We start from the raw sequence: 12786 nt of genomic DNA, 5'->3' as shown, positions 1-12786 counted from the left end.
AAACTTAGAAGTCCCGTGCCAGAGAGCCAGCCCCTTTGTGCAAGAAGCCCCCCCAAGACGCACGCTCTCTTGCCTCCCTCGGAAGGTCTAGGATATGTCCGATAAGATGTCTGTCGACAAAAATCCGCCCAAGGAGGATAGCGAAGAATCAATGGGGTCAAGCCCAGAGGGAGAGGCCCCCGCTGCGCCTCCGCAGCAACAGGCTGAAAATCAACAACCGAAGCGAAAAGGGGGTCGCAAACCGGTACGTCAACAAGAGTATTGCGGGCATGTGCCCCGCCCCTCCTCTCCTTGGCTTCCAGGTTGTCTCTGGGCAAAGCCAAGGGTGTTCGTCCCATCTCGTCGTCATCCCGATCCTGATAGCTTCATGGACTGGGACTCGTACGCGCGCATCTGCTAATGCAATCGATAGATCTATGCGACGTCTGAGGAGAGGAAGCAAAGAAACCGCCAAGCACAGGCGGCCTTCCGTGAGCGCCGGACCGAGTACATCAAGCAACTCGAGGAGGCCATCCGAACCCATGAGCAAAACCTGGCCAACCTCCAGGCTGCCCATCGACATGCCGCCGATGAGTGTCTCATGCTGCGTTACAAGAACTCACTGCTAGAACGCGTTCTCTTGGAGAAAGGTACAGTTAAACACCTACTCGGATCTCGGGCCCACAAGCTCCTCCTTGCCAAGGGGCGTGCTTGCTCTATCTTTTTCTTCATTGCTAACGCGTTGAACCTCGTAGGCATCGATGTGCAAGCTGAGCTTCGTGCCAAAACCGGCAGCCCAAATCTGGGCCCGACCCATGTTCCCCAAAATCTGGTGCAGCCGCCGCCGATTCAGCGGGCCATTCTAAACAGACATCATGCTCGTCGATCGACCTCGGGCATTGCGCCAAAGCTCGAGCCCGGCATTCCCGTATCCCCATTACCACCACCGATGCACTCCCACCAGTCGGCCATGTCCCCCAAGAACCAACACACCCCGTCGTCTCATTCGGCCTCGCCAACTGGAACCGCGGCTTTCGGTTCCCAGCACGCCGCTTCTCCTGCCGGATCTGAGCATCTCAACGGTCAAGTTCGGTCGCCGATGCCGCCTGTCGCCGGGATGAAAGCAGCACCGCCCCACTTAGCACCTCTTCATGGCTTACCAGGGGCTCGACAAGTGCAGATTCCCGGTCTCCCGCCGGGGGCTAATCATGTACGGGGTGTCTCGGGGACCTCGGCTCCGTTCTACCCAACACCTTCATTCCAAAACCACATTGAGCAGCTCGGCAAGTTGACCCGTTCCCTTTTCCCCTCTGTTTCCTTTCCAATAGAACTCTGTCGTCCTAGGTTTTAATACGTCAAATACAGAACAGGAATATGATGCTGCTGCTGATATGATGGACGATGGTGGCGACGCCCCCGATACACCAAGCGGGCCTGGCCCTTATCCCGGCTCAGCTTATGCCGGCGAGCCACAAGCAATGTCGCTCTCGTCCCCGGTTACCACTGGACCGCCTGGAGGTCAGACCATCGCCGGACAGTCACCGATCGACAACGTCGCTCATACGCAGCATCCGACTTACCCCTCGATGACTCAACTGCTGGACCCCAGCTATGATTTCGACCCCTTTGGGCTGAGCGCGAGCATGGCCTTTCCCACACAATTCTCGTTCGATACCAGCAACATGCGGTAAAATATCAGCCAACCAACTCTACGACCAATCAGGCTGTCGATGAGAAGAGCTAGCCTGCTCGAGGTGCCACTGATGGGTTTCCTATCAGCATCGGGGCGCACCACTCTGTGCGTCGAGACCATGCCTAGGAGAGCCAGAGCACCAGGGCGCGTCTCGGAAGGGACCCGAGGCGATTTGCGGAGGAAGAGAGCAAAGAAACAGAGGTTCGACGGCATCCTCACCCGCCTCCCTGCGAGACGAAATTCTCGAGGCGCGGACAACAAAAAGTTTTTGAGATACCCCACGAGCAAGTTTGCTTTGGGCAGCGAGACTGGGTTGCGAGAGAAAAAAACGATACCCATCCCCCGCTCATTTCCAGCGGGCGGGCAACGACACACGTTTGAATCTGTTTCACAGCCACGTTGATGGATTCCAGAAAACAACATAATACCCGACTGTTGAGATGGCGTTGATAGTGCGAGTTCTGATCATTGCCAGGCGTTTTGCTGAGGATATAGTTGCGGTCTATAAAAGTTTTGCTCTTCAAGGAAGCGGTGATGCGAGTGTGGATAAGTCAGAAAGAAAAGGAGACCTGGGGCACCGCACCCGCGAGCGGTGTTACCATGCGGAACAAGGAGGATCCTGTTTGAGCAGGCCATAGCATCTTGATGATGTCGGCGAACGGTATCGGTTACCATGGAAACCTCTTTAATCACCCGCTCGGTACTTCAGTTGCGGTATCATAAAGCTGCAAGGCTTATTAGTATAAAATACAAGCCCATCTCCAATAGATAGTAGCTTATGAAGCGTTCATTCTGCAACTGGTGACCCTCGTTTCATACCATCGTCTACAATAGCGCGAGCCGAGTCCTACAAGTGAACCGGAGAGCGACATCCTAGGCCGAGAATAATGTTCCTCGGTCAGAATTCTCTAGAGCCATGGGAAAATTAGAATGAGACTCATTCTTGAGAAACAGGTCATGCTTGACTGAATGAAGTTGTATTTTACGAAGCAAAAGAAGAAGAGAAAAGCGGGGCACCCCTTATGACAAGCGAGTATTCGAGGTCATTGGCGAGTCGGTGTTTAGCAGGAGTGAGTGGCCAACATCCTACATGTAGTAATTTTCCTGTAATGAACCCGCAGGCGCGCCGCTAGCAGGTGCACAATGGCTTTCGAAGCATGAAAACTCTAGCTTTGCCCTAATTATTGCGAAAATAAACGGTAAAGTTGACGAATAGTTATAACAAACCACGAATTCCTGGGCATATATATATTGCACTCAGCGAAGCTATCTTTGTCGACATTGCGGGGTTGATGATGTATTTGCTGGGGTCAGCGGCAGCGATCATGTTCGTTGGCCAGGAACCGGACCAGTTGTTTACTCCAATCCCGAATCCTTCCAATAGCAAATGTAGACAATATGTATTGTCAATGATTTGGCCATTGATCTGCGCTAGTTAATTCTAGGAAGAGTCTCTTTTCGTTCTCCGTTTCAATGCAGCGACTGGTCGGCGCGAACACAGCGACAATCATGACAAAATGGGGACTTTGCTACCCCTCACTCGCTTGATTGTGATGCAACGCTTTGCCGCTTCCAAGGCTGGAGCAAGCCGAAGCCCTAACAAAAAAAGAACCCCGCGCACTGAATTTTCAAAAAAGGAAAAACGTCGGCTCGGGTTGCGAGGGGTGGTGGGGCAGCAAGCGGTCCGTGCAGGTGCTTTCCCAGGCGAATTGGCCCAGCAGTATAGCAAGAGCTCCAATTCTTCGCTGCTGTCACAACCCAGAGAAAATTCCGCCGTGGACACCACCCGGAAACAAACAGGCGCACTGAACCAGGGCTCGTCCTGCGACGTGCTCGTTTCACCCACCATCTCCCCTTTATTTCACTCCGTCCGGAGCTTGTGGTTTTCTTAACTTTATACGCCTTGAAGGGCGATAAACCACAGCGGCAAGATGTCTGTCGCTACCAAGGTGCGTTCTGCTTTTCGATCGAGCGGGGGAGCTCTCTACCCACGTTTTCTGCACCACTGTCGATGCGGGCCTTGTTTGCTTCGACCAATCGTGCATCCATCATGACCTGGATAGCTCTCGGCCACCAGAGCTTTACAATTTCGAATCGCGATACTGATCATCGATTTATTAACAGAACCTCTACGACCTCCTCGGTTGGTTACCTCCCACTCGCCGATTGACGAACCATCCCGAGCTCGGCCGCGCTCTGACGCAACCACAACGCCCCGATACTAACATCAAGCCGTAGGTAACGACATCGAGGGAGATGAGCCCCCCGCTCCTCCCCTAAGGCCCGTCGAGAAGACGTCGACCCACACCGTCAAGCGCAACACTGATGGCCTAGCTCCCTCCAAGGGCCCGGTCACGACTGGCAACCGTCGGGGCGGCGCTAATGTCGGCGGTAACGAGGCTGGTATGTTGCCCCTGGTATTCCCGGGCTCGATCTTAGGATTATTTTCTTTACTAACGATTGAACTAGCCTTCCGTGACCGTGGCGCTGGACGGGACTCCAACCGTGTTAAGTCCACAGATGAGGCTCCCCGCGGCGGACGTCGTGGTGGCTTCCGTGGTAAGCTGTACCCCGCTGAGAAATAATCAACATTTAAGCTGGCGAAGTTAAGCTAACGTTGAGCCCGCAGGAGGCCGTGGTGGTCGACGCGAGGAGGGCGATCGTCACCCCTTCAGAGGCGCACTTCAGTAAGTCCACCATGCATGGCCCCATACTCTTTCAAGCTGCTGTTAACACCCTCTGTAGTAGCAACTCCGAGAAGCAGGCTGCCCAGTCGTGGGGCGCCAACGAAGGCGAGGCTGAATTGAAGGACGAGCAAGCCGCTGCCGAGATTGCCCAGTCTGAGCAGAAGGCTGAGGGTGAGGCTGCTGCTGAGGGCGAGCTTAAGGAGGAGGAGCCCGAAGAGAAGCACATCACCTACGATGAGTACCTCGTCCAGCAGGCCGAGAAGAAGGCCGCCCTCGAGGCCGAGCTTCAGGTCCGTCAGCCCAACGAGGGCGTCAAGGACGACAAGTGGAAGGATTTTGCCCCTCTTGCGAAGGACGACGAGGAGGAGCTCTTCCCGGCCTCTGGCGGCAAGGCCAAGCGCGAGCGTGAGCGCAAGACGAAGCAGTTCGTCGAGCTCGAGAACCGTTACATCGAGCCCGAGCGCACCCGCGGCGGCCGTGGTGGTCGTGGCGGCGAGCGTGGTGACCGTGGCACTCGCGGTGACCGTGGCGAGTTCCGCGGTGGTCGTGGCCGTGGCGATGGTGCCCGTGGCCGTGGCCGTGGCGCTCCCCGCGGCGAGTCGCGTGGCGAGTTCCGTGGTGGTCGCGGCGGCGGCCGTGGCCAGGAGAACAAGCCCATTAACACGAACGACGAGGATGCCTTCCCTAGCTTGGGCGGCTCCAAGTAAACTCCGCATATTGGGCTACTCCCCGGGAACTAGACATCGACTCATGTTCCCCGCGTTTGCGGCTTCAAGAGGGCAATGAAGGATAGCGGGAAAGGAGGGCATAGGCATGTGCATTGGCCGTCGACTACAATGTGGTCCAGCTTGGGGGCAAACTTCCCGCCTCAATGAACGGCAAAGCAAATGGTTCCTCCATACTTCACCTCTAAACAACGAAAGTTTCTTTTTCTCTTTTCAACCCAACACCGGCCCTTGGGTTTCCCTTGATACTTGCATGGTCATGTGTATCCGGAAAATGGTTGGCCGCTTCGGACCAAAAATGGATTTTCACGCCGCTTCCGCCATTTCTGTATTGGTAGCGTCGGTTGATTTACGTATTCCCCTTTACGCCACGGTCCACGTCTGGCAGTGACATGCGCGGCGAGTACTGGTGATGAAACTTGGAGTAGAGGTAGGTCTTGTGCTGGGGCAATGAGGTGGCTAACAGCCTACCGACGGCTGGGGTGACCCTGTGCATACACAGACAGTACTCATCCGCGTTGGCGTGGATCTAAAAAGAACGTAAGCTTAGTTTGTACGTGACAGGTAGAATGACAATGGGGCCGGCCCGTCATGAAACAACATGGACTTCCGCTCCGTCGCGGCCTCCTTCCCCAGCAACACCCCTGAAAGTTGCGTTGCCCAGGGCATATATGCCAAGTCAACAAATAACCATATTCAGTAGAAAGTAACCACACGAGGATGACTAAAGCGCCCCCTTCTCCTGTATGGCACGACCAATGCTGACAAGGAGCTCTACGTTGCCAAAGCCTGTGACTGTACCGCGGCATGTATGACATGTGCTACTGATGTTCATAAGTTGATCCAAGGAACTCACGTTCTTGCTAGACCAAAACACTGTCCGAGCTAGTCCCTAAAAACGCCCTGATGACAGGTTTTGATTACAGCCGTCTAGTGAGATGGGGAGTCATGTACTATTCCAACCAAGATATCATGTTAAGCATACAAAGGCCGTTCGTGGCATGGTCAAAGCAAGTGGTGTCTCCTCCTCGCACCAGCCGCTCGGCTAACATCGATCGCAATGCTGGCAAGCAACAACACCCCGTTAAACACAGCCATCAAGTAGAACGGCGCGCCCGTAGACCAAGCGTCGAACAAATACCCGCCGAGCTTGGTCAGCAGCAAAATCGCCGCACCTCCAAACCACGAATACACCCCAGCCACCGACCCCTTCAACCTCACCCTCGAAACCGTATCCTCCGGCAACGCAGCCGAGTTTTCCAACAACGGCGCCGTATCACCCTCACCGTCCGCGTCCTCGATGAGTGTCTCCCGCTCCCCATCCACCCGCGCCAGCACGTTGACAACCTCCACCTTCAACACCCCGCGCCCGAGCGACCCCAGACTGCACACGATCGCGCCAATCTGACTCACCCCCATCAGGGCAGCCAGCAAAAACACCACGGGACTCCCGCCCCGCCCCTCCACATCCTTGTACTCGGGGCTCTCCAACATCGGAAACGCCACGTACCCCACAATGCCCAGCACAGCAGACACCACAATCGGCCAGTTGACGCGGGCGCGGCGGCTGGCGAGGTAGCCAAACAGGGGCGCGCAGACGAGGCCGACGAGCTGGGCGACGCCGGCGAGGATGGACGAGAGCACGTAGGCCTGGCGGCACTCCTTCTTGAGCTCGGGCGAGGGGTCGGTGGGCGAGCCCTGGCAGAAGCCGCGGCTGAAGAAGTAGGTGTTGACGAAGAGCGGGAGGAACAGGGAGATGGCGACGGTGGAGGCCCGCGCGACGAACCCGCCGAGGTAGCCGAGGGCGATGTCGTGGTCGGTGAAGCCGAGCTGGAGGGCGCGTTTGAGGAGGTGGTGGTAGGGGAGGATTTTCTGGGGGGAGGGAGGGAGTTAGTTGGAGGGGTAGGAGGGAGAGGAGGGGGGGGGGGGGGTTGGTTCTTACGTTTTTAATGAAGGCAGATGAGTTGGAACCGCCTGTCCCTTGAGAAGTTGAAGCCCTTGAGCCAAAGAGCATCCGGAACCCTTTGCCTTCCTCGCCTCGTAGGCCACGTAGCCCGAAGAAGACGAAGATGGCGACCAGAAACGAGATAGTGCCAACAATATAAAAGCTGTCCTGGATTGCGTCGGCGAAGGTCACGCCGTCGACGTGGCTGAAACGAGCTGGCAAGGGAAGGAAGAGCACGAGCGCCACTAGGGCGCCGCAGCCAGTGAAGAGGCCGACGTATCCGGCGAGTGCGGAGGATTTTCCCTTGCCTTGTGAGCCCATGGGCGGTTCTTCTCCATTTGTGGATGTCTGGTCGTTATCGCCGCGGAAGCGTTCGGGGGTGATGGTCGCCTCGGAGTCGACAGACAGCGTCACGCTCGGTCTTCCGCCTGGCGAGACTGGTCCGCGTGGGATTTCTGCGGCCGGCCCGGTTTCGTCGGTCAATGATGGAAGGATAGCGGTAACCATGGTGGTTCTAGATAACACACATGCACCCATTAGCATATTGTTGCTTCTCCAAGTCCCTGAATCACTTACACGGCCGCAGCACCCACAGCAAACAATATCCTAGCTAGCAACAACTGCGGATAGACATTGTGCGCCTGGACAAATAGAAACAGGGATAGGCCAATGGTGGCATATCCGAACACGGCAACATAGCGCACGCCGCTGCGGTCCGAAACCAGACCCCAGATGGGACAGGCGATGAGGACCACAATCTCGTCGACGAAGCCCAGAGTGCCTACAATGTCGCCCACGCCATCCTTGATGCCAATCAGGTCGGTGATAACAAACGAGACACTGCTATTGAGGAACACAAGGAACGATATGCTGAATAGAGATATGCCCAGCAGATAAGTCAGGGCCTGGAGGGGAGTTGTCGATGCCGAGAAGGGCAACCGCCGCAGCAGTCCCTGGCCGAACGTCATCGTCAGCAGGAGGAGGGACCGAATGGTCCAATTGCTCTTCGCTCGTGATCCAATTTAATATTCTTGTGGTACCGCGTCCATCGCGTTGGACGGCGGTTCTTTCGTGTTGAGGTGTTGGCGGGCACGCGTTTGCAGGACGGATGATGCAGCTCCGGTTACGCACGCCCAGCATCTGATCATGGGAATTTCGTCCCGTCCGGCGGTAAGCGGGGCAACCCGGCGTCCATCTTGCTCCCCCTGTTTGCCCGCCCTGAGCCGCCGCAGAGATGCTAGGATGCCCCGCAATCCGCTATCAACAACCCTGTACTCCACCGACGCCGGAGTCTTTTTAGGGCCACCAGCGCCACCATCTCGGCAAGCCGTTTTAACGCTTTCCTCAAATCGTTTTGCGACACAGCGCCAGTGCAGTCGTGGTCAGTTGGCGGCTAGATACGGGTGGTTGGTTCCTGGTGACCAGAAGTGCATTGTTTTTGGCCATTCATTGCTCATAGTGCTTTCGCTGTTCTTCCTTATCATACCCTTCACTCTTTCGTCGCCGTTTCTGCACCACCACCACACCTTAGACGTCCCAAGGGACAGCCGCCAGCATGTCCGCTTCTCTCCCAGGCAGCCGGGCGCTTCCGGACTCACAGTACGACCTTAGTACTTACTGGGGGCGTGTCAGGCATACTATGGGAATCACGGATCCGAGGTGAGAACGCTCGATGGGTGGAGGGGTTCCATGGGGGGATGGGGGATGCGCCGGGTGTGTACCCTCCTGTCACAGCGCAAACACGGATGGAGGTTGATATCGACATCAATTGGGAGCAGAAGAAGCCCATCTTACTCACGAACAAGCGCTGACTTGATTATCTCTCCAGTACCCTCCTCGTCGGTAGCGCCGGTCTCGAACAAGCCAAGAATGCCCTGATCGCATACAAGCAAGGCCATGTAAACTCGATGACACCTGAGCTATGGCGGGCCAAGAAGATTGTCGACTCAACACTTCACCCGGACACAGGCGAAGCCGTTTTTCTGCCCTTCCGCATGTCATGCTTCGTGCTCTCCAATTTGGTCGTCACAGCGGGCATGTTGACCCCAGGCCTCGGCGTACGTCCCCCCCACCCTCTTCCCCTCCCTCTAACTTTCTTTCTGACTTTCCGTGCCCAACAGAACCGCGGCACAATAGCCTGGCAAATCGCCAACCAGTCCCTAAACGTCGCCATCAACTACTCCAACTCGAACAAGTCGTCCCCGCTGTCCTGGTCCAAGATCGCCCAGTCCTACTTCCTCGCCGTGACCGCCTCCTGCTCCGTCGCCGTCGGGCTCAACAGCCTGGTCCCGCGTCTCAAGCGCCTCTCGCCCTCCACCCGCCTCATCCTCACCCGCCTGGTGCCCTTCGCCGCGGTCGCCAGCGCCGGCGCCCTCAACGTCTTCCTCATGCGCGGCGAGGAGATGCGCACGGGCATCGACGTCTTCCCGGCCAAGACCAAGACCAAGGCCGAGACAGCGGCGGAACCGAGCCCGGCCGCGGCACTAGAAAAAGCGCCACAGGCGGACGACGATAGCAGCAGCAGCGGCGGCGAGAAGAGCCTGGGCAAGAGCAAGAAGGCGGCGACGCTAGCCGTAGCCGAGACGGCGGCCAGCCGCGTGTTCAACAGCTCGCCTATCATGGTACTACCGCCGCTGCTGCTGGTGCGCCTGCAGCGCGGCGCGTGGCTGCGCAAGAACCCGCGCTGGACCACCCCCGTCAACCTCGGCCTGATCCTGATCACGAGCTACGCGGCGCTGCCCCTTGCGTTGGCGGCGTTCCCCCAGCGCCAGCGCATCAAGGCGGAGAGTTTGGAGGAGGAGTTCCATGGGAGGGGTGGTGAGGGCGGGCTGGTTGAGTTTAACAGGGGGATTTAGTTAGGCCATTTTGGAAGGGGGTCGGTTTGGCGTGGTGGTTTGGGTTTGGGGGCACTGGCGGATTTCGGATTCAGGTGGTGGCGGGTTCACGGGAACTCGGTTTCAATCTGGACGAGACGCTGTTCTGTAGCTTTGCATAGCGTGCTGCATGGCATAGCCTGGAGTAGGATCTGGGACGTTTTGGCTTTCGACATTTAGACACCTGTTTCAAGAGAAGGGAGATGGAATGCGAATGCTAAGATTTGGGGACCGCTGAGTGTGCCACGACCCCAGTCTCAACCCTGGACTTCAAACCGCCACACCGCAAAGGGCCACACATAACTCGCCGGCATCTAAATGCTAAATCACTCTGATGATGAACAGATGATCAGATCATCGAACGGAAGCAAGTTTGTGAGATCTAAGTGGGGTTGTCACACAGCAAAAGGGAACCGGAGGCTTTCTCCTGAATCCTGCCAAGGATTAGGTCAGGTGTAAGACGACGGGAGCCCAGACCGGGCCCGTTGGGACGCGAAGGCGAAGTGTCAAATGTGAAAAAAAGGGGCGGGGTTCCGCAGGCCACAATCACGACCGCAAGCAAATGCGCTCATTGACTCGCTCTCAAGATCTCCCAACTTCAGGCGTTCAGGCACCTCGCCCCCCCCTCTTATCGGACAAAGAGCCTCCTAGCCTCCTCCCAACCTGACGTAGCGGGGGCCCGCACGACTGGAGACTGGAGATGGGACGAAGAAACACCACTCGCTCCCTGCACTCCCACTGGCTGGGAAGGCCCTCCTGTGTGACGGCGAGGTAATAATCGACGCGAAACGGGACCGGGTCGTGGTTGGTGCCACTCGTGGTCCCTTTTAGGGACGGTGCTGTGCTTGCTTGCCCCGCAGGTGCCGGTTACCTTTCCGGTCCCGGTCGTCGCAATTCGCTGCTGGCGCTGCGACCCCGCAGAAGGGTCGCTGCGAGTTTGTTCTCTTACGGCTTCCCGTCGCTAAGGGTGGTCATCGGATGCAGGTGCCGGCAGGAGGATGAAGTCATTTCCCACACCACCTAGGTACGTAGGTAGTTATTCGGCGAGGGAGGCTTGGAGGCTCGAACGCAAACGGTTTTTTTTTTCTTTCAGGTTTGGTTGGAAAACTTGCAAAGTACGAAGTCGTGCCGAGTGTGCTAACTACCTAGTCTAGCCTCTCAGACAGATTGTCTGGGGGTGGACGGTCCATCTTTTGGTCGCTGCTGGGCGGGTTTGCCGACGAAAAATTGACCCCTGCCACTGCTCGAAAGGGATGTGGCCGAGAATTCGAAGGCTGAACTTGTTGAGAAGTGTGTCGCTTCCCGCCCGCCGTCGTTGATCACCGTGCCTCAGGTTGCTTCTGGGTGCCAAACCAGGGAGGAAACCCTGGCACCAGCTCGCGGTTGTGTTGCTGGGAAACGCGCTAGCATCTGCTTCGGGAGTTCCAGCGCGCTTCGCCTAGATAATAGCGGATTCCCAAAGGAAGATCACTTCGGGAACATGATACAGGAGCCATATTCTTCGGGGATATTAATTACCAAAATCCCCTTGTTTAGTGTCTCGGCTCGGTCTTGTTTCCTTCCTCCTGGCGGCCCCTCATTCTCCTTTCCGGTAGAGCTCTGCATGACCGGCCGGCCTTCCAGTCAAAGTCAAGAGCAGCCTGAGATGTCTCTTCCATGTCAGACTCGGGAGCAAGCCCGATTGTGGCATGGGCAGGGACCACGAGCCGCAGCACGTTCGATGGACGGATTTTGAAGAGCTTTGGGAGCTGACTCGCCAGTTCAAGTAATTCACCGAATTCCCGCGCTTGTTTTAGACCGCCGAAGGATGAGAGTCAACCTGGGAACCTCTGCTGCGTGGTGGGACGTCGGATCTATCCTCATCGCTGACCAAACACGGCCCGCAGGCTCGATGCTCAGTCCGACCTGCATGGAGAACACCCCCAATCGCTTTGTCGGTGACGCCACGCTTTTCAAGTGGGCGATGACAGGGGGTGTTTACGAAGCAGAGTTCGAGTACTGGCTTACAATGATAACCCAGGTACTTCGTATGCCCAAGGCTTTAAAGTAGGTAGGTATCTGAGTAGGGAGATGGGACAGGGGTTGGGGCTGACCATGTCGCATCGCTCGCCCATCAGTCGGCGATGCACAGGAGCCGGAGCCCCCACCCGGCGAAAGGTCCACCATAATCTTCCAGTGGCGTTCTTGTGCTGGAATGCTCGAAGGCGGCGCTGTTGCGGCTTGCCAAACAGGGCAGTGGCCCCCTGGGAGGGAATGAAGTGCTGTCACGGAAAGACTCGTGCACTTGGTGAGTGGGCTCGAGGTGGGTTTGTATCGGGAAGGCACGAAAACGGCCTCATTCGCACTGTTCAATAATCCCACAGGAAGGTGGCTGCTGCCAGCGATCAGCTGAAAGCACGGTGCCGGCTTCTTGTTTAACCACGGAGCCCACAACTCGAGAAGGTGCGAGCCGTGACTTGGCGGAAGCCACGGCCGCCCTCGGCGGCTTCCATTTGCCGTTCACTGCAGAGCCATTTCGGAAGTTTGATCGATTTCATTTTTCCCGTGAAGGTCTTTTATGGGCTGGGATTTTTTGGTGAAAGCCGTCAATTTGGATTCGATAATGTGTAGTTAGATAAATTACTTGTAGACCCGCAAAGCAAGAGTTCAATGCGTGCCCTTGCGGCTGGCAAAACCCCGACTCCTGTAACGGCGTTGCCGAGCGAAACGTGCATGCTCAGTAGGGCAATCAACCGTCCCTCGGCCACAGCGGAAATCCGGTTCTCTTTTGGCCAGGTCCCTGTTGAACGAGTGGGCTCTGCCACGCACAACCAGTGTTGACCCGAGCCTGCACACAGACCACCACCACCTACCTGCTGATGGTTCGGGTGCCTGCCCGCCGTGA

At 56.8% G+C, this 12786-nt stretch overlaps 4 protein-coding genes across 4 annotated transcripts; 3 read left to right on the top strand and 1 right to left on the bottom strand.

Annotated features, from left to right (window-relative positions):
* Positions 1–106: 106 nt before the first annotated feature.
* Positions 107–1670, top strand: F5144DRAFT_619518 (uncharacterized protein; the record flags this gene model as incomplete). Its single annotated transcript, XM_066791977.1, has 4 exons — positions 107–244; positions 413–629; positions 735–1274; positions 1345–1670. 4 exons carry the CDS (start codon positions 107–109, stop codon positions 1668–1670), a joined length of 1221 nt encoding a protein of 406 aa, XP_066644354.1.
* Positions 1671–3603: 1933 nt separating this feature from the next.
* F5144DRAFT_600834 (uncharacterized protein) lies at positions 3604–5066 on the top strand (the record flags this gene model as incomplete). Its single annotated transcript, XM_066791098.1, has 6 exons — positions 3604–3621; positions 3797–3815; positions 3911–4075; positions 4142–4231; positions 4302–4359; positions 4418–5066. The coding sequence occupies 6 exons, from the start codon at positions 3604–3606 to the stop codon at positions 5064–5066; spliced, it is 999 nt and encodes a 332-aa protein (XP_066644353.1).
* A 728-nt stretch (positions 5067–5794) lies between these two features.
* On the bottom strand, positions 5795–8131 carry F5144DRAFT_619517 (uncharacterized protein). The gene is made up of 3 exons (XM_066791976.1): positions 7606–8131; positions 7027–7543; positions 5795–6956 (listed from the first exon to the last, which is right to left on the bottom strand). Exons 1-3 carry the CDS (start codon positions 7995–7997, stop codon positions 6090–6092), a joined length of 1776 nt encoding a protein of 591 aa, XP_066644352.1. The 5' UTR covers positions 7998–8131; the 3' UTR covers positions 5795–6089.
* A 152-nt stretch (positions 8132–8283) lies between these two features.
* F5144DRAFT_644630 (Tricarboxylate/iron carrier) lies at positions 8284–9884 on the top strand (the record flags this gene model as incomplete). The annotated part of the gene is made up of 3 exons (XM_066792853.1): positions 8284–8688; positions 8858–9086; positions 9150–9884. Exons 1-3 carry the CDS (start codon positions 8585–8587, stop codon positions 9882–9884), a joined length of 1068 nt encoding a protein of 355 aa, XP_066644351.1. The 5' UTR covers positions 8284–8584.
* Positions 9885–12786: the final 2902 nt, after the last annotated feature.

Source organism: Chaetomium tenue, assembly GCF_020726465.1.
Source record: "Chaetomium tenue strain MPI-SDFR-AT-0079 chromosome Unknown F5144scaffold_3, whole genome shotgun sequence".
NCBI classification, from domain to species: domain Eukaryota; kingdom Fungi; phylum Ascomycota; class Sordariomycetes; order Sordariales; family Chaetomiaceae; genus Chaetomium; species Chaetomium tenue.
The sequence above is the reverse complement of the archived record's forward strand: the minus strand, read 5'-3'. Positions and strand labels throughout refer to the sequence as shown.